Below are 21,132 nucleotides of genomic sequence, written 5' to 3'. Positions count from 1 at the left end.
CCCAGAATATCTGTTCAGCACATATCCAATACAAGCTGTTTTTCAACATTAGAAAAAGTATGGTTTCTCAATTCATATGTATGCAAAGCGAATATAGCACTAAATAACATCTGTTTCAGGAATGTCATACCTCCTTTCATGAGCTGAATACCAAATTGGAAGTAGAACTATGAAGGAAAGCACAAACAGAATATGACACTAGGCTAGTTACTTTCTTAATTTTACCTACAGGAGAAAAACATCCCATAAAAGATAGAACAAGACCAAAGTACAGTGGTACCTCTGGTTACGAACTTAATTTGTTCCGGGGGTCCGTTCTTAAGTTGAAACCATTCTTATCCTGATGTGCACAGCTTCCCGCTATGTGCGCACCTCTAGCATGTGATTTCCGTTCGCATCCTGGGGCAAAGTTCACAACCAGGAGCAGCTACATCCGGGTTAGCGGAGCTCGTAACCTGAAGCGTTCATAACCAGAAGTGTTCGTAACAAGACGTACCACTGTAGTTATACTATACCAAAGCAAGGGGGAAACCTGTCTGAAGTTGAAGATTTCTGCTCCATTCCCCACTAAATAAACTACAAATCTAACTGGTTTGCACGTCATCTAAGCAGAACAGCAAACTGAGCTTTTCTCTATGAACTGTCTTCATTGAGTCAAACTGCTACTCCAACAGTACGGACTGTATTTCTAAGATCAGGGTAAGAAGCAGACACACAGTAGTTAGTTTAAAACAAAAACAAAAACCCTCCTTTAGGGGGGGAAAAAACCCAGGCATTTTCCTGCAATCTTTCTGTCAAGGGCTTCTAAAACATCAGGCATAAAACAATACAAAAAAGAAACCTTAACATAATTTGAAAGGTGAAAACAGGATGGTTCCAGTAGATGCAAAGATCACTAATTTCCTTCGGAAGAACAAGAGTGTCCCCAAATAATTACATCTTCCAGATAAGAATGAGGTTTCAAAGTCCACATTCCTCTCTCCAACCTTTCAAAAACAGAACAGTATGTTGCCTGCAGTGGGACTAGAGATTCCTAGAATTGCCCTTCTTAACTTAAGAACCTAGATGGTTATTCTCCGAGTTACCTCTAGAACTGCTCCAGAAGCAGCACAACCCCAGAATTTAAGGAAAGTAAAGTATGCAGAACTGAACAAAATGGTCTCTTCCCATGGACTTACAAATAAAGTTTCTAACAGTCAACTGTGCCATCTAGTCATACTAACCGGCAACATTATATACACTTTCAAAGCAGATTCAATGTGAATGAAAATTATGTATTCGAACTTATGAAGGTCAATTAAAACATTAAATTGTTTATTTTAACTTTAACAGTGCAATGCTATGCATGTTTACTTATATGAGAATGAGAACACATGGTCTGCATGAAGAGGATCCTACACAGAGAAGATCTGGCATCTCAGATTGAAAGAGGTAACAGGTGATAGAATCTCTGCCTAAGAGTCAAAGTAGGGCTAGATGGATAAATACAGTCTGATTTAGTCGTTCGCGACTGAACTTAATTGTCAGAAGTCCTTTACCTTTACCTTTTTAGCCTCTTACACTTGACTTTAGTAAGTGGGTTAAATAAATTTGTTGTTAAATAGCCTTTGATTGCTTTTTTCCCTTGCTAATTTTAACCACCACCACCACCACCCCGCAAATGTATTTATTAAAAGCTGAAGTATTAAGTTGCTGTTGGCATCCATCTGTCTTGGGAGACAATGGAAGTGGGTACCACTGGGGTAAAGTCAAACCATCAGAGAGTTACAGCGCCAACTGTGGCTGTAGAGACCAATATGGGAGAGACATGTTTTATTGAAGCTGGGGCAGATGAAGGCATCCAGTTGTGCTGCTGCAGATTCATGACGTTTATTCTCTCTGTGCTCCTCCCAGCAGTCATTCCTCCTCTGGTCACTGCTATGGATGCATGACCTGACTGCCTGTTTCCAGGCACTGTGCTCATCAGCAAGGAATTCCCACATGGCAGGGACGCGGGTGGCGCTGTGGGTTAAACCACAGAGCCTAGGACTTGCCGATCAGAAGGTCGGCAGTTCAAATCCCTGCGACGGGGTGAGCTCCTGTTGCTTGGTCCCCACTCCTGCCCACCTAGCCGTTCGAAAGCACGTCAAAGTGCAAGTAGATAAATAGGTACCGTTCCGGTGGGAAGGTAAATGGTGTTTCCATGTGCTGCTCTGGTTCGCCTGAAGCGGCTTAGTCATGCTGGCCACATGACCCGGAAGCTGTACGCCAGCTCTCTTGGCCAATAAAGCGAGATGAGAGCTGAAACCCCAAAATCGGTCACGACTGGACCTAATGGTCAGGGGTCTTACCTTTTACCTAAGGCTAATGTTCTCAGCCTTCATGTCATGTTTGCAGACATCTTTATAATGTAGAGTTGGTCTGTCAACAGACCTGGTGCCTAAAGGCAGCTCCTTGAAAGCATAATCAAAAATCAATTTTAGGTTTGTAGCTTGCAGGAGCCACAAAGCAACTCACTCCCTCCACCTGACACCATTATCCAAGCATATACTGATTCAAAACAAAGAAGCAAATATTGTTCTTCTGGCCACACAGCGCAATTTCAGGTACTTTCTCCCCATGTAGCTTCACTCTCATCTTAAGCAAAAAAGTAGCTTTATCTGGTGAAAGGCAGGTCTATGCCCACATGATCCAAACAAAGCATTGAGAGCTGGAGTGACCATAGGAAGCAGGTGGAGACCGACCACACCTCTTCAAGGTAACAATAACTATTATCATTTTAATTACAAACCCAGCAGAAGGAGAAGATAGTCCTAAGCAGGTTTTGTCTCTCTGAGCCAAAGAAATAGTGTGACCAACTATTCAGTTTGGCAGAACTCGATAATGCAAAGGATATGAAACATCAGTTGTGATTGAAGTATCAATTAGAAGATCTTGCCTTGAGTCTCACGTGTCTTACAAGTTGTCAACTTTTTACAAATAGTCAAGCCAAGTCCAGCACGTCACAAAAATAATCATAATCAAATCAGCTGTTCACTTCTATCACAATGCAGATCAAACTTTCAGTATTAGGGTACCTAGGGAGCACTGTTCAAAATCCCCCAGACACTAGGCATGTTTTGCAACTGATGCGAGTCAACTTGCAACCAAGGGAAGATATCATGTCATCAGGTTTGGAGACTGACATCTCCACCATTTGGCTGGCGTGCAGCAACTTTTTCTGCTGCTGTGCATGCCCCCACGTTCCCCAGTATCAAAAGATATTGTTGCGCACCAGCCAGCTTGTCGATTTGTAGAGATCTCTTGTTGCTGTCTGGTTTGCTTTATTTGATGTTTTATTGTGTTATATACTGCTTTTTTTCTTTAAAATATAAAGCAGTACAGAAATGAAATTAATAATTACAGTAATAATGATGATGATGATGATATAAATTTCATATAAATGGCAACCCAGGTTTAAGGTGCCATTTGGTGACTAGCTTATGTATCTGAGTGAATCATAGGCATTTTATAGCACAGTGATATCTTAGCTATACTATGCTGTATACCAGATGGCAGTCCTGACTGTCCAATCTAGTAATGAGTGAAGCATATCTCTTACAACACCAAGGTCTTAAAACAGCTCCAGACTGCATAACCAACAGTCAGGGATGATGTGAGGAACATCTGGAGGGCCACAGATTATCCATCCCTGTCTTAAAAGAAAACTAACTAGCCTATTATGTTTAGAAACATGAAGAAAACAAAAATGATTAACTTCAACCAAGAATGAAGCTAGACCACACAGCATAGATCAGATGGCCAGGTTCACAAAAACTTTTGTCAAGCACTGAGAAAACGTGGACACTCTAGCAATACATGATGTTTAACAGTTCTGGGAATGCTGCAAGACAACCAGTCAAGAGTCGCCCTGCCCCAAAAAGGTATGGATGAGTTTGGACCCTGTGTCTTAATCCTTAGCCAAGCCAGGAAAACTTCCTGCTTACAACTCCTAACATAGGCATTCAACCGTGAGTAAATTATTTGTTTTAGATCAGGACTGCAAGAAGGGACTCCAAGGCTCATCTTGTCCAGCCCCCTGCAATGCATCAAAATAAAGCCCCATGTAGGCAGTGACCTAGTTTTAAGGCTACTAATGTCTGAATCACAGTGGCCAACCCACTTGTCTGATCAGATAAAAGTTTATAGAATGAGCTCCCAGCTGCAGAGACCACTTGAGCCCCAAGTGATAAAGAGGGACTCAGGCACATCTCCAGGCTGTGAACCTGCTCCATGAGAAAGAGCTCAACCTCTTCCAGAACAGACATTTTGCCACAGGATTCAAACTCATTATCCTGGTCTTCATCCAGCCCACTAACTGCATCCAGGCCCTGGTCCAAGGCTTCTACAGCCTCACCCAATTTAGATGCAAAAGAAAGCAGGTTCAGTTGTGATCAGCATACTGAAGGCATCCTTCTTCTAAACTCCTAATGCCTGCTTTCAATGGTTTCAGAGAGATCCTAAAAAGCTTTGGTATCATTTAGATCCCAAAAAACTTTAAGGATAAAATGTGCCCCTGCAGGGCACCATAACAAAAACACTATGGGGCCAATGAGCATTTTCTCAGTGTAACTCTCTGAACTTGACACTGCAGAATCAGAACTATTGCAGTACAGTGCCTCCAATGCCTATCTCACAGAGTTGGTCCAGGAGGATACTATGGACAATGGCATCAAAAGCCACAGAGGAATAGGGATGGGGGAGAACACCTGCAGTCCCTGTGCTGTGCCCGCAACAAAGGATATCCATTAAGGCCACTAAGATTGATTCATTCCCATCACCAAGAAAGAACCCAAATCAAGAAAATGAGAAACCTCCAGGAATGTCTGCAGCTGCTGTGCCCCTACTTTCTCCAGCACACTCCCTAAAAAGCATTAACTACATTCTGAGCTTGCTCAGTCACATCCTCTTTACTAGTTTTTGTTTGGCAAACAATTATTTCTTTCATCTTCAACAAGAGTGTTTAGGAGGGTGTGCTCTGGATGAAATGCCTGTTACCTTCATACTTGAAAAGTGAAACATTTATGTACAACTGCTCTGCAAACATAAAAATGTATTTTTATGACACACACACACACAGAGAGACTCAAAAGTAGTAATATGTTTGTATTTCCTGATTATAATTCTTATTGATATATAGTAAGTTATTAATAGATTATATATGTACACATACAGACACGTACGTGTAATACATAAAGGAGGAGTATGAATGTGTGTGTGTACTGATGTACAGTCTAAGTACTGCTTATTCAATGGAATTACACACATTTATTCTACTATAACAGGCAAGGTGTCTTTAAATCTTAGCAACACCATGGGCAAATAACTATTGAAACTTCAGTCCCACACATGAGAGTAAGAACAAAGAAGATACGAAAACCATATACAATACTCATGTACCCCTTAAAAAGTTTCAGCTGCCACATGAAAAAATTACTGAAATTTACAGCTGCTAAAATGCCATTCTAGTTTATATGTTAGCTCAAACAGAATTCTGACACATACTGCAGAGTCAGAAAGAATACAGCTAGTACTGCTTCCTTTTAAGGACAAACAGGATCCTACGTTACTATATGCAATGCAAGAGGTGTCAATGTATAGCCTGGACAGGTTTAGGTTTCTCAAGCTCAGAGTTCTTCCTCATAAGGGCACCCAATACATCAAATTGAAAGGTTAAAGATTGTGGAGCGCTATCCTTAAAAGCTACAGCCACCCTATTTGTAAACTTCCCAGAAAATTCTATCAACATCCCAAGATAAGACAAGACAAACTTTAGCTAAATGCAGCACTTGTTCTTTAACCCTAGATATAATTAAGTATCAACAAAAGGTCTGGTGCTCCAGTGTTGACTATTTCACAGGGAAACAAAAAACACAGGCTTCAAATCAAGTATCAAGCACTCATTTCTAGAATATATGTTCAGATATATGGCTTTGTTACAAGATGATTAACAAATGTAGACTGCTGCAAATTTCAAATTCACCTTTCAACGTAATTTTATTATGAGTGAGGGAACTGCATTTTTCTTCTTGTCATAAAGAACCCAGTTCTGATCTCATAAAATATGGAATACATTGCTCGAAGTATCCTGTCGTTAAACAGCTTCTTAGCAATGGTTGCATCATAAGTCTACTAAACATCAAGGTAAGTTATGTTAAATATAGGGAAAAAATCCTTACTCTGCTATATCAAGATATCCACAGGAAGCAGCCGCATGTAGAGGTATCCAGCCTTCATTATCAGGTTGATTAATATTGGCTCCATTTTCCACCAGAAATTTCACCATATCTACATTATCATCTATGCAAGCCTATAAACAAAAGAAAAAAGTGTTAAGGTGGTTTTAACAATTGGCCAAAAGTCATTCTATGACAATAGATCTAACCGCCCATTCCACAACCAAACAGGCAGCAATAAGCCATTATCCCACATAAAGCACATGTTCACATGATTCGTGCTACACGAATTAGCCCATCGTTTTCTTTTATATATTCTGCATAAATATAAGAATCTCTATTGCCATTTCAAGTTCACTATAGCCACCTGCAACATGTTCCTTCCATTCATGACAAAATGTTCTTCTTATACATGGTTGTTTGGTATATTTCTTCTCTGCCAGCTCGCTGACAGCCTTAGAAGGATAGAAGAGAATGCAGAGAGCATGTCTCTACTTTGTGATATATACAGAACTGTGAGGTTGTATGTCTTATCTGCCATAAGCTAGCCTAATACTCTTCAATTTTGACAGTGTGAGGAACAAAACAGACCCTGCAGAGTTTCTAAAACAAAGACGTAGAAAACACACATCACAAGATATAGCAAACAGCAAATTATGTCAATTTCCTTAGGGTGCAATTCAGTTTTGAGCTTATACTGTAAAACCATGCATACCTGGGTACCTAGATACCTTGAGAAACTTCTATGGGAATTAAGATTTCTATTATATGTATAACTAAAATACAGCTTTCAATTGCCTGAGTCACACATGTAAATCACAGTTTGTCTCAAATAACGGCTTAGTTGTGACTATGCCCCCCTGCCATGTAGGTCCCCACATGGGTTCCTCCTCAACTCAGCACAGTACCCACACAGCTCTAGTATGGCTTTTTGTGCCATCCAAATCCCCCCCCGGGGGGGGGGGAGTATGTTCTCAGACAAACCACAAGCAATAAACCAGAAGTAAACCAAGAACAAACCTTGGCTTATTTATGGTTTACCACTCAGCCACAAACTGGATTCAGAAAACATGGGAAACCATACTATGGCATGTTTGAGCCATGTGGGTGCCATGTGCAAGGGGAAAAGCCACACAGGGACCTCCAACAGTAACATGGAGCTATACAACATTAAATGATCAAAATCCAATGCCTTCACTCAAGGCACGTAATCCAAACACTACAATGCCACATGTTTTTGTCCTTTTGGGTCTGAAGGTTTGCTTTTGTAGAAGCAAAAACTATGTCCAACAATTCTATGTCAGAACTGTTACTCTCTAATCCTAAACATCTTCAGGACTCCAATGAAACCCCTGAGCAAAAGGCCATGACCCTCATCAGAACACAACCTACAGTCTGCAAATTACAAGGTTAACAGAAACAAGTGGCCAACATCACATGCCTTTTCTTTCTCCACTGGACTAGCTACTCATTTACAGCATGGCTCGCTCAGCGCAAGCATTTTAGACTGAGAATTATAAAACATATAGAAAGGTAAAGGTAATCTCATGGCCACCATCAACACATGTACACATGAAAACACTCAAAAAATCATTGTCTTAAAACACACTCAGTGTAACCCTACACATTTCTACCCAAAAGCGAGCCCTTGAGAATTTACACAGCAACAGAGACCTGTACTGCTTGGTGTTTACGGTCATTTTTCATTCATGTGCACTTCATTGACAATTTGAAGACGGTTCAAACTAGCCAGCCCAACATTACTGCAATTTTGCTCAAAGGCTCATAGAAACTGAAACCATGGGGCAGTATTTCACAAAAAAATGAGACTATAATCAATATTCTTTAGGAAGGGGCCATCATCTGCATCCATATAGAGCGCTTGGGTGAAAACCATTGAATTGTGACTACAGACTAAAACTGGACTGGTATATGCACTGAACATGTGGTTCTGAAGGGAAAGAGAAATAATAACTACCAGCTACCAGGAAAATCAGTTATGCTATGGGCATGGGTAAAAGTGTAACTAACCCATTAACCAGAGGCCTTGCAAAGTGGTGATACAGGGTGAGATGGTCCTGACCCACCAACCAGAGGTCTTGGAAAAAGTGAAATTATGGTGCAACCTCATGTTTTGAACACTAGGGACAGGGGGCCTGCTATGGGTGGGTTGGTGGTTTCTTGTGATATGGCAGGTTAATAACTGGGTATAGAAAGCAAATCCATGGTTTCAAGAAATATATCAGTTAATGTCTGAATGTAAGATTATGGAGAGGAGTGTTGACTGGATAATCTCATATATTAACAATAATGCACTATATAGCTGCTCCTACTCCAATATTGTTAATCCCAAGTGAAAAAGTATGCATTGAGTTATCCCATTATATTTTCTCCTGCAGCCTCCTCTCAAGCTCCAACAGTGAGCTGACAAGGCTAGAATTCCCAGTGTCTGGAATATAGGCCATTTTTTACAGAGATCATGGGAGGTAGTGGTGAAACAGTGAGTTTAATGCTTATTGGGCATGATGGTGGCAGCTATCTTATTGTAAAAGAAGCTGATGCAAGTGTGACTTCCTGTGGAAACAAGGAAGAAACAGCAAGTTAAAGAAAAGAAGATGCTGCATTTCAGAAAAGACACAGAGGGATATACTGCTGTCTTAGTTACTAATGGGCAAGAGGTGCCCTTGCTTGTGCATCCCTGGGCAGAGATAGTGAGGGTAAGGTAAAAGCAGCAGGAGGCAACTGATTGTTACCAAAATAGCTTGCCTCCAAGTTTCTTGCCATTGGGAGCAACTCACACAGCAAGCTCAGATGCCTTCTAGGAATTGTAGTAGTGTAGATGAATGACCAGTAGCAACAGCAAAGGTACTGTTCCAGTTATCAGGATGCAACTCTTCAGAAAATTGTGCCTGTATTGGTGAGACACTGGTGACTACAAAGTGAAGACAAAATAAAAGTGCAGAGAACAAAAATGATAGCTTTGTCTGCATTGTTTCTCAAATGGCCCCACCAGGGAAGGCACAATCTACCGGACGTGATGATGTCATCACACTATATAGTCTAATTTGGCTATTTGCTGGTGTCATTAAAGGTAAATAAAAGTCAGGGTAATCCCTATACTAAACATATAGGTGTCACAATCACAAACTGCCAGCTATTATGAAGTCCGTATTTTGCAGTCCTTTTGCTACAATACAGCCAATTCTGATGAAGTTTTGCACAAAACATTTTTTTCTAATCTGTCCTATTTAAGGTTTTTTGTTCATATTTTCCCTAAAACAATCAAGACAATTATAAAAGAAAATTTGATCTTTCTTTCTCTTTCTTTCTTCTTTCTTTCTTTCTTCCTTTCTTCTATGCTACCAACCACCACCAGACAACTGTCACCCTAAAGTATTAAGCAATCTATGAGGTGATATAGAATTATGGGGTCCTGATGGTCATAAAACAATTGCAAGAAAAACACCCTCTTTCTCAGTTCAAATTCTGGAAAGTTGTTCTGTACTTAGTGAAACAAACTAAAGCCCTGAAATTTCACTACTAATTCTACGATGACCCATATAATTCTGTATCTTTAACTTTTTCTCCCCTGAATCTCATAGTGAAACAAGCAAACAATGCCATATGCCACTGTCTTGTCCAAAATTGGTTTTGCCCAATAGTCAACTCTGAGTAGTCAACACTAGACCAGGGTTTCCCAAATTTGGGTCTCCAGTTGTTTTTGGACTATAATTCCCATAATCCCTGACCACTGGTCCTGTTAGCTAGGGATGAGAGCTGTAGTCCAAAAACAGCTGGGGATCCAAGTTTGGGAAATTCTGCACTAGACTAAAGTGAGATGAACACACTCAACAATCACAGCCTAGGGCATTGTATTCTAAGGTTCTAATAGCGGGATCACACTTTTTCTGAATCTGAACTGGAAACAAATTTCACTTCTGAATCTTATAAGATTAAATTTTAAAGTCAGTAACTTTTCTGTCTCCAAAACAGTACATTCCCACCCTCCATAATTCAATATGACATACCTCTTTCAAGATATGTCATTCAGCTACAAGAAACAGGACCATTCAATCACACCTCAAGTAAGAACATGGTCAATTACCAACCACAGCAAAGGCTGAATAGAAGCAAGCAAAGCTAAAGCAGAATCAAGCACGATCACTAGCAACTTATTTTGTGGATGGGTACTTCAGATTCACATAAAACATTTGACTAATGGGCTTATCAATCACCAATTTAGACTAGTAGTTGTGTGTCCCAGCACACAGCTGAAAATTACTGGCAAATGAACAAAGCTTCCATATCACTAGTACCTCCTTGGGGACGAGGATAGGCTGTTCTGAATGCAGGCAACTCCACTAAGAAATCAGAGGGCTTCCCTGTGTGGGTATGTTTCGTTACTTGTCATTAAATATCAACAACAACAAAAAATAAATCAGGCTTTAGGAAGGCTGCAGGAGGCAACCAAAGGTGAACCATGGTCAAAAGCTCATCAAAGTCTCCAGGTTGACTCCTCGATACATTACATAACACATATGTATTTGCGCACCAAGTTGTAGGTTGTATTTTTATTCTGGTACTTTAACACAAAGTAGGGACCTGAATCCTTTGCCCCTAAGAGGATTGTTCCTGTTCAAGGCTCCTGCTAGCCTGAAAAAAGCGCCTTGCAATGCTATTCAGGGCCTACAGGGTGGGGAGGTTTCAAGACAGGGAAAAAGAAAAAATACAACTTTTATGGAGGTCTTAGGGTGGGAAAAAATAATCAATTTTCTCTTTCCATCTCTCCTAAAACCTTTCCCCAACTGACTGGTTTAAAGAGCACTTTTTTCTATACAGCAGTTGAAGGAACAAATTTGTGCAGAATGAGAAACAAAAGTGAGGCACATCCGTTGCTCCCTCCTGAAACCTCCCCTAATAGCTCAGAGAGGGTACTTAACCTTCTGGCATGTATTCCTTCTGACCTTTCCCCCACTCCCAAAACTGTAACCTGTTAGCAGCTCAAGCAAGCCAATTCCCTCTCTTCCCCTTTTTCTTTAACTGACATCCCCCTGGAGGCCACTGTGGTGCTCAGTCTGTGTTGAGCTGTTGGATTTCAAAGAATCATAGAATTGTAGAGTTGGAAGGGAACGCAAGGATCATCAAGTCCAGCACCCTGCAATGCAGGAATCTTTTGCCCCATGTGGGGCTCAAAACCACAACCCTGAGATTGAGAGTGTCATGCTGTACTGTCTGACTTTGATTTCTTTATGCCTAGAAAGTCCCCCCAAATCATTACCTGCTCTGTCAGTTGCCACTTCTTATGCAGACAGGCACAGAACCACCAAGATCAGTATTATAAATAATTAGAAGTCCTCACACAAAGTGATGCTAGCTTTCAGATCTCTACACTAAGCAGCTATAGACTTTGTTACGAACCTTTACTAAAGTAATATTTCTGCTCTCTGAATATATCCAGCTATCAAATACTACCAAAATTAATTTCCACTACCTTTGTAAAAGCCTACATTTAAATTGTTAGAGTGTTAGCTACCGTACTACTGCAGGAGGCCAAGGAAAGGGTACTAGATAGTTAAAGACAATTGGAATTTTTTCCCTTTGGATGGGTGCCTTCAGTTCACTGCAGAACAAAGTTAGCTGACCATATAAGGCTCTGGGATTCCCATGCAAAAGGCTCAAATATATTAACTATATGTATGCTAAAATCAAACAAGCTTCTAAAATGAACCTGAAGTGCCTATGTATTAGCAGATCAGGAATATGGCTCTTTCAAAGATAGTAACAGCAAATGTGTCCACTTTAAATAGTACTTGTGGTGGAAAATTTTAGAGTCTTCAGTTAAGGAACAGTAGATAACTTGTGTCCAAAACAACAGGAGAGGTCTGCTTCCAATGATAGCTGTAAAACTCTATCAAGTCTCCTACTTCACTTTTACTAGATACTCTAGTTTGATTAGATGAAAATCTCTCTCTCTCTCTGTCTCTCTCTCTCTCTGTCTCTCTCTCTCTCTCTGTGTGTGTGTGTGTGTGTGTGTGTGTGTTGACATCAGTGCAACAGCACTCTCCCACTTGTGCTCCCCAGCAAGGCATAACACCTTCAGTACAGGAGCTTGTACACAGTCATGGTTAGTAGCCATTGAAAACCTTAACCTCTGTTATGTTGGTCTAACACAGGGGTTGGCAACCTAAGGCCCATGGGCCACATGGGGCCCATGGGGGTCATTTAACCAGTCCACAAGCTGCCTGCTCGGTGAGTCCCCACATGCTGCACTAAACCGGTGCAGCGCAGCACAGGGACTCATTTCCACGGCACAAGAAATCATTTCTGCGCAGATGCCGGAAATTGAGGGCGTGCTCTGGCCCACAGAGGGATCTCCACTGGAGTGAACCAGCCTGGGCGAGGTAAACCTTGCTGACCCCTGGTCTAACCCCCTTTTAAAGGTAACCAAATTGGTGGCCATTTTGTGGGAGTGCATTCCATAATTTAACTATGTACCGTGGGCTTCCTTTTATCTGTCTGGAATCATCCAAAAGACTGCTTCATTGGATAGTCTCCAGTTTTATGAGAATGAGAACCTACTCCATCTCCACACCATGCATAATTTTATGCACCTACTATATACCTTACTTGTCTTTCCTCTATACTTAAAAGTTCACAATTTGGCAAATTTTTCTCATAGGAGTGTTGTTCAAGCTCCATGAGCACTTGGGTTGCCTTTTTTCTGAACCTTTTGTGGCTCTACACTAACCCTTTTTTGAGGTGTGATGACTGGAACTGTACACAGTATTCCATGTGTTGCCACACCACAGATTTGCATATCATTATATTGACAGTTGTGCTTTCAACACCTTTCCTATTGAACCCTAACACATAATTTGTCTTCATCCAAGCTGCTGCACACTGGGGCAAGATATCTTCATCAAACCATATACCAAAGACTGGTATATGAGGCTGAGTGAGGCAGCTGCCTCAGGCAGCAAATCCTGAGGGGCAGAAAAGGGCTAGAAAGGCATGACTTGTGGTTTGCCCTGAAACCTTGAAGCTAGCTTGCTGCCCTATGAAGCTGCATGAGGCAACCTACCTCGGGTGGCATGCTTCACAGGGGGTGGGAGATCCAGACTGGGATTTGGGGGAGCCAACGATGCAGCTGAAAGCCAAAGATGGGGAGAGCAGCAACACCACCTTGCAGAATGCCCTCTTTTCACCAAGACGCTCAGTGAAAAGGGGATGGTCCTACAGATTGAATGTGTTGCCCCTCCCCCCACAGGGAGCGGGCCTAGATCAGGGGGCACATCTTGCCTCAGGCACCAAAGGGTGTTGGGCCAGCCTTGCTATATACCATGAACCAAAGTTCATTTTTCCAGACAACCACCGCTGGTTCAAACCATGCCAATACATACATGAAGCTATAATTTTTATCCCCAATGTACATCATTTTGCTTTTCCCCCCTGAAGAAATACTTAACCGCAATACAAACACGTACTTCAAATTTCTTGAATCACAGTTTCAAGCAGATGGATGGATATAGATTGATTCCAATTTTAGTATATGTGCTGCCGATGCGCCATAACTACAAACTCCTATATTTTATCCTTCCACTATTTGATTTTGGGTGTTAATGGTGAATTTCAGAATTTCACACATAGAATTCTAGCTACCACAAGCATGTAAAAGTTCATTATGTTATTGCCTAACCAATTGTTCCACATAATGCAATGGAAAGAATACTGGATGAAATTTGCAATACAATTTTTTTTAAATCACTTAATTCCATTTGCCATTGTGCTAGTATGGAGACATACTTCCGAAGCTCCTCACAATCCCTTATTGTTTTATTATTATTAATTCAATTTCTTATTCACCCTTCACCACAATGCCCCAGGGTGGATTATGGCAATTTAAAATGCATTATTAAAATCAGCAGCACATTTCTCCAATACACAGAACAGCTTTTGACTATATAGCACACAGTGACACATAGTAGATATAGATGTGTCCATTATACCATGAAATAGAAGTATTTCTGTTAAGTACAATGGGTTTGATCCTACATTGACACTCGGTTTACAGAAGGACCCTTTTATCAGCACAATTCTCCTTCCACAACAAAGCAATAATACTGGGCTCAACTCATTTTAAAGTGCCTATGTGAACAGATAGACTTTGAATGGAACAACAATTTGCTATTCTCATTCCACACAGAAGTCATTAGCAAAATAGACAGACCCAAGGTAACTGTGCCTACCATCCCCACTAACAAGAAAACAAAAAAGTAAAGAAAATCTAGTTGTTGGGAATGGGACAATTTAACTGTGGACTAATTAAAAAAACACCTGGGGGTGTAATCTCTAAAATGAGCTTTGGGCTTCCACGGTGATATAGCAACACCTCCATAAGACGGTCTTCTACAAAATGGCATTGTATATCATCAAGTGTTGTACCCCTATACCAATAGCCAACATATGTAGAAATGAATAAGGAAATGGGATATGTGCACCTCAAATTAAGATTTGGGTAAATCATATACCCACACACCCATTTAGAACTTAGAGGAGACACACACACCCTTTTCCGCTTCTGCTCCCAACAGATCCTCTTAGTTCTGGGGTCATCATGCATTATTACACAAATGACGAAAATTCCCAGTATAAATATTATCATGTTTTTGAGGTTCAACAACTTACAAGCTTTCTAAAGGAACTTAATTATATGGTAGGCAATAATCAGTAACGCCGAAACAGTGCATAAACATGTGGGGAATTAAGAGTCTTGAAAAGCAGGACATAACAACTGGTTCCAAAGATTTGTAGAACCCCTATCATAAGAGTTACTTCTGAGAACCAATGCTGCTGTGGTTAGAGCAATGATGAGGAAGCTAAGGCCCCCAAGCCTTTTATGCAATCCTCCAGGTGCAGCAGTCTCACTCTTGCTTTCTTAGCCATCCCTCTGGAAATTGATTCTTTTTGCACAGAGGAGGAGGGGGGAGGTGTGGCTGAGCCTTGCAATGACCAACAGAGTAGGAGGAACTAGGAAAGGAAAGGAGAGTAGACGGAAATACAAAAGTAGAGTGTACTGAAAAGGAGAAGCATTTGACAAATGATCATTTCCCATCTGCATTAATATGGAAGGGGGAATGGAGAAAGGCCCAAAACAAAGAGATGGAGATGGGGTAACAGAAAGATAAGATGACATGGAGGGGAGAGTGGGCACTGTGGAGTCCAGCAGAGAAAGGAAAAGAGAGAAAACTCATTCACCACCAGTTTGTGCCCTAGCCACTGCTAGCCTGGAACCCCCAAAAGACGCTCCTCAAGGGAATGTAATCCTCAACTGGAAAAAGGCTCGCAAACCCCTAGGCTAAAGCGTCTTTTGATCTAGAAACTTAGTTCAAATTCTCAGTCAGCATGAAGGTCCCCTGTCACATACTACCAGCAATCAGAAAAACTCATCATTACACTAAAATGTCACTGAGAAGAAGACTGGAAGGAATACAAAAATATAATGAAGAAAATTATGTGCTCATAGTATAAAATTGAACACTTTTAGTTTCATCATGTGTCAAGTTTAGAATTGTTTCTACCTTTCAGACGCCTTTTTACTGTATGACCACCTGCTATTGAACATTCTCTGTCTGCAGCAATAACTTAAGAGCTCTTTTCAAATGGATCTATTTCCATTATTAGTTTGTCAGAAACAGGAAACAATTTGAAACTACTCTTCATAATTATAAACAAGTACATAAAGCTGGGTAGTTTGGAAGCCCATCTATTTACAAGCTACGAGTTGCTGTTCTGGTTTAGCATAAAAAACAATGCTTATTTGCAACTTGGACTGAGTGTCAATTAATGCTTGTAAGCAATGAAATAGATTCCCACCCTACAATTCAATGAAGAATATGTTTACTACCAGTCTCCAAGGTTGCACTTGAAATTTATGATACAGGAGAGTGATGCCTTAGCATCCAAAGATATTTTGAACTGGGGGGAATGACAAGTGATGAATACACAATCTCTCAAGCAGAAACAGCCTATGTGGTTGATAGTATTGTAAGAAAACTGATTTACCCTAACCAAAACAAACATTTTTGGGTATTCAAGGGCAATGACACAGCTCTGAAATAAAACTTTACTGAGGCTCTCATATTAATTCCCATGACAGAATATACGACTTTAAATTTCCCTCAACTATACCACAGCCAAATTAGTCTTTAGGGCCTTAAAATAGGCATACATTGTTTACGCTGCCATTTGTGCAGAGGCTCCTGAACTTTTAAAGAGATTATTAAAACAATATATTCAGGAAAAAGTAGAGAATATCAATTCAGACAATTTAAGCTGTTTAGGTTCACAATTCTTATAGTCCAATATAGGGATTGTCAATCCAGTGTCCATTCATGCAATCCAGTGCCCATTTCTTTTAAATTGCCGGGGGCATTTTTTGTTTCTTTGGGAAATGGAAGGTGCTTCCTTCATCCATGTAGGGTCTTTTCTGAATGGGGGATTAGGCAGTACAGGCATGAGAGAGACAGAAGGATACACTTGGGCAGAGAGAAGAAGAGACATATGTGTGGCTGTATAGTGTGTGAGATAGAGAATACTTGTGTTTGTGGCCTGCATGCTTGCTGCGAGTGGTGAATGCACATGCAAGAGGAAGTGTGGACACCTTGTACATTTTACATGGTACAGGAAATGCTCTCTGTTATAAGATAGCAAATGATACATTGTGGCATAAGGGAGGAGTCCAAAGTGCTCACTGAACAATGTTATCGGAGGCACAAGTGTCTGCAGTGCCCAAAAGTCTTTTTCCAGTTTCAGCTGGTGCACCAAATAAGAGCTGCTAGACAGGGATGTCCGGGCCACAATTATCCATGTGCTGGCAACCTCAAAGCTGGACTACTGTCATGTGATCTATGTGGAGCACACTATGTTAAAGTAACTTATCTGCTGATAGAGTAGCACTAGGAATCAATTTGTTGCTGGGTCAAGTTTAAAATTCTGTTGACGAATTAAAGCCATTAACAACATGCAACCTAGTTACCCAAGGGAACAACTATGCCCATACAGACTAGCCCAGCTACTAAAATCTCAGGAGGGACCTTGTCAGATGTCCCACAACTAGAGCAGGCAGGGGCAGGGCATTTTCTGTGTTAGCACTCAGTTTATGGAACCATGTCCACTTGGAAATAAGGCTGGAGCCTACATTGTAGAGTACTGGTGCCTCCTGAAGACGCATGCATTCATCTAGCCTTTAGGAGTTACTGAGGCTTTGAGAACTGTTCTACCTACTGAACATATGGTTGTATTTTAATTTGTATTTACTGTAATGTGTATTTACTGGCTTTAAATTTTGTTTATTAGATTGCCTTTTAAGGTTGTAAACAGTCTTTATGGAAGGCAGCCTACAGTTGTTTTTAAAATGTCCAGTACAATTAAATATCTCAACAAAAAATGGCAAGTTGCATTTAATATTCAAAATTAAGAGCATGCTACTTATATGAGAACAATGGTTACTCCATAAAGACAGAAAGTCTTAATTGTGTGTTCAAAAATTAGAAAAATCACATGGCTAAAACATATCAAGATAGCAAGCCAATCATTAGCAACTACTCCATTTCTACTTCAGAAGACGGGAGAGTTCTCTCATTCAGAACTCATTATTGTTTTGCTTCCTTTTTAAGGAATGTAAAAAATGTTAACATGCTTTTTATTTGGATTTGCTTTTTATGGACAAAATTAAGCCAAGTTAAAGGGATAAAGTTTGATCAGATCTGATTTTGAGTTAACAATCCCAAGCTTACTTATGGAAGATATATGAAGTACTTATACATATGGTGGTATTCTTTTTAACAAGTGAAAATAAACAACCTACAGTGCAAATGCTGTGTCATACTGCTTTCCAAATTCAAACACAAGTAGATCCAGTCTTAAGCATTTAATATACAATAAATGGCAGGGATTCAATGTTCCATTTGTATGACAAAACCATTTCTACAAAAACGCTACAGCATTACTAATTTTCACATAATACAGAAACTCAACTTGTATAAGATTTTGAAGACAAGGAGCTATGGTATAACAATCTCTTTCCCACATTAGGTCCTTAACCCCACAACTGAACCCTAAAGAGCAATTTAAAAACCCCACACGTTTGGATCCCACACAATACTTGCAAACTTATTCTAAACAAGGCTTCTGTAATTCTGGTCGTTAGTGACAGAAGAGGCAACTTAGTTCTGATCTATTTAGGGACATTCATACACTTAAGAAAAAGGAGAACAGGAACAGAGGTTGATATCATACACCACAAAAATTAGGCAATTATTTCCGGTTACATTTTAACTGCTAACTGAATCACTGTACTGGTTAGTCAACTATCTGCAAAGAACAAAACAAAAACAAAAATGGAGCAACCTTTTTGGCTAGGCAGCACCAATAGTTCAAATGTTAAGGATTAGCATTTATAGATATACTAGATGCAGCTGAAAAGTAAACAGCCAAGCAGACAAAAGTCGTCTAGTACATTGAGAAAATTATTTCTTAAAAATGCAAATACCCATTTCAAAATGTATCAAGACAATATTGCATGAAATCCTATTTTCCCTCAAACTTTAAATAGTCCAACTCCAAGCTTCTGGCTAGACAATCTAAAAGAGGAACTACATACAAGTGTGCTAATGGAAGCGTTTTTTACTCAAGAAAATATAAACTCTTAACATCTTACCATTTCACATGATTTGAACTCAGACAGTTAATGGACCTCTTGAAGCAGTTAATAATGTAATCTTCATTCAAACATAGTTCAGAGTTTATAAAACGTAAGATAAAAGATATAAATAAAAACACTTTTCAACCCTGATTTTAATCAAAGAGGAGTATGCACACTTCCTTAAAAAAATGACCAGAGCAATTCTGTGTGCATCAACTCAAATAAGCCTCATTGAATTTAGTGGAACTTATTCACAGGTTAAGTGTGTCTAAACTTGCAGCCTTAGTACTATCAGCTGGTCATGAAAAATACACAAGTAAATACTGGGAACAAAGAAGGAGAAAATTGGATTTCCTTGATGGAGGCCAGTAGCCCCAATTGGTATTTTCAATTAAAGGGGGACAGTTAATGTGACCTAAATCTATATATATTATATTCAAAGGAGAGGTTATTTGTTGTAACTTGCATGCTAAGATCACAGTGTTCTGTTGTAAAATGAAAGATTCTAAGAGTTTGTCTTAACTGTTTGATTTACATTTTCAGATGAATCTGGGCAGTCACAGAATTCTGAAAATATTAAACAATTATAATTATTTATTATCTAGTCTAAATAGCAATATGAACATGTGTGTTCACTAGCAATTCCCACTGCAACACACCAGATGAATTTCCAGATAGGATGTACCTGTACTAGACACAACAATAATTGCCAAAAAAAAGGCACCAATTCCTTCGAGGAGTAATGTTATTTCAAAATTGTGTTTAAAGTTGTCAGTTGATCAGGTGTGAAGAACCTTTAGCCCTCTACTTGTTGGCCAACGATTATGAGAGTTGTAGTTCAGCAACATCTAGCACCTAACGTTCTCCACAGCTGGTGTAAATCTACTGATAGCGGTGTTACAGCCAGCAGCAGTAGTCAAAACAGGGTGCTCAATGGGAGTTATGTGGGCAGCTTTCAATCCACTGGAATTAAGCCCCCTCATTCCTCCAATATACCCATGAATCAGTCTCAAACCAGTTTGAAGCTGGGGCATGTTTTCCCCTCCACTGACTAAAACCAATGGGTCAGTGGTTAGGGCATTTTTTTCAATCTTTAAATATAAACTTTATCCATTAAACAATCCCTATATTCACACTCCCATACCTCTGACATACCGAGTGGTGTAGCATTCAACAAACGTACAGAATACAAGATTTTGTTTCTTCCAGTTTGAGAGATCTGGGGTTCAATTCCTGGAGAAACACTAGTTCCTTTTTTGAAAATCTCACCTCCGTGCCTAGACACTAATTCCTTCCACTATCATAACAAAGTGCCATTCAATATATGTGTCATCTAGTCATCCTGAGACACTAACTCCCTGATCTGTTCCATTCCCCCAGCCGAAGGAACAAAAACTCTTCAAAACCACTAACAAACAAAACATCAAGAACTCCTCCCTTCCATACCAGGAAAGGTCTCAGGTCAGGAAATCCATGTGAATGGACATAGGTACTTTTGCTGTGGCAAACTGTAAAAGGCAGTAATACCTCATTACTACTCCCCACACCCAGCAAGCAAAAAGGTTTGTTAACTGACCTTGTGACCCACTTATTTATGTTAAAGTATCTGTCTTACCTATCTTAATTGAAAATGGCATAAAATCACTGTGCTAGTTATTCTTTCTGAGCACCAGAATTTGTGTTCTCAGCATCTTGGTGTGGCCTCATAACTTCTTTTGCTATCCTTAGACTGAACTTTCCTGCACCTGACTTTGCTCCTTGCATACTGGGTCTTTGAGGAAACACAACTTTTTAGCCTAGAAGTCTGTGAGTCAGCGATCTAGGTTCTCTTCTTCCCCACTGTCATCTTCATCCACCCATCCAACCCACCTGGGTTTGAGATGAGCAACAGTACTTATTCTTCATTCACCCTTCTTATGGGTCATTATGGTATATGGAGTGGGATGTTCTGGTATACAGAATGCTATCATAAATGATGAGCTTGAATGGATAATCTCATGATTCCTACCTTTCTGAGTTACTTTGCATACTATGTGAAGTGTCTTCATTGCTGGAGCATGTCACTGCTTGAATCATGGTACACACACACACAAATTGCCTGCAACTTTACATCATCTACTGTTCTCACCTTTTGAAGTATGTCTGCTTTGAGGAAGTAGCAAGCAAATTGAGCAATTACATTCCAAATCCTCTCCCTTGGCACCAGCTTCAGCTACAGTCTTCTCTACATCTTGG

The 21,132-nt window shown here is 40.1% G+C and overlaps 1 protein-coding gene across 6 annotated transcripts in view; it reads right to left on the bottom strand.

Moving 5' to 3' along the window:
* Window positions 1-21,132, bottom strand: part of PPP1R12A (protein phosphatase 1 regulatory subunit 12A) — a 94,677-nt gene that overhangs the window by 60,973 nt on the left and 12,572 nt on the right. For all 6 annotated transcript variants that reach the window (XM_079991818.1, XM_079991819.1, XM_079991814.1 and 3 more), the window contains exon 2: window positions 6,198-6,328. In XM_079991818.1, coding sequence (XP_079847944.1) covers window positions 6,198-6,328 — 131 coding nt within the window. The remainder of the gene's footprint in view (window positions 1-6,197; window positions 6,329-21,132) is intronic.

Source organism: Podarcis cretensis (assembly GCF_951804945.1).
Source record: "Podarcis cretensis genome assembly, chromosome: 10".
NCBI classification, from domain to species: domain Eukaryota; kingdom Metazoa; phylum Chordata; class Lepidosauria; order Squamata; family Lacertidae; genus Podarcis; species Podarcis cretensis.
Note: the sequence above shows the minus strand (reverse complement) of the source record. Positions and strands in the feature narration are given on the sequence as shown.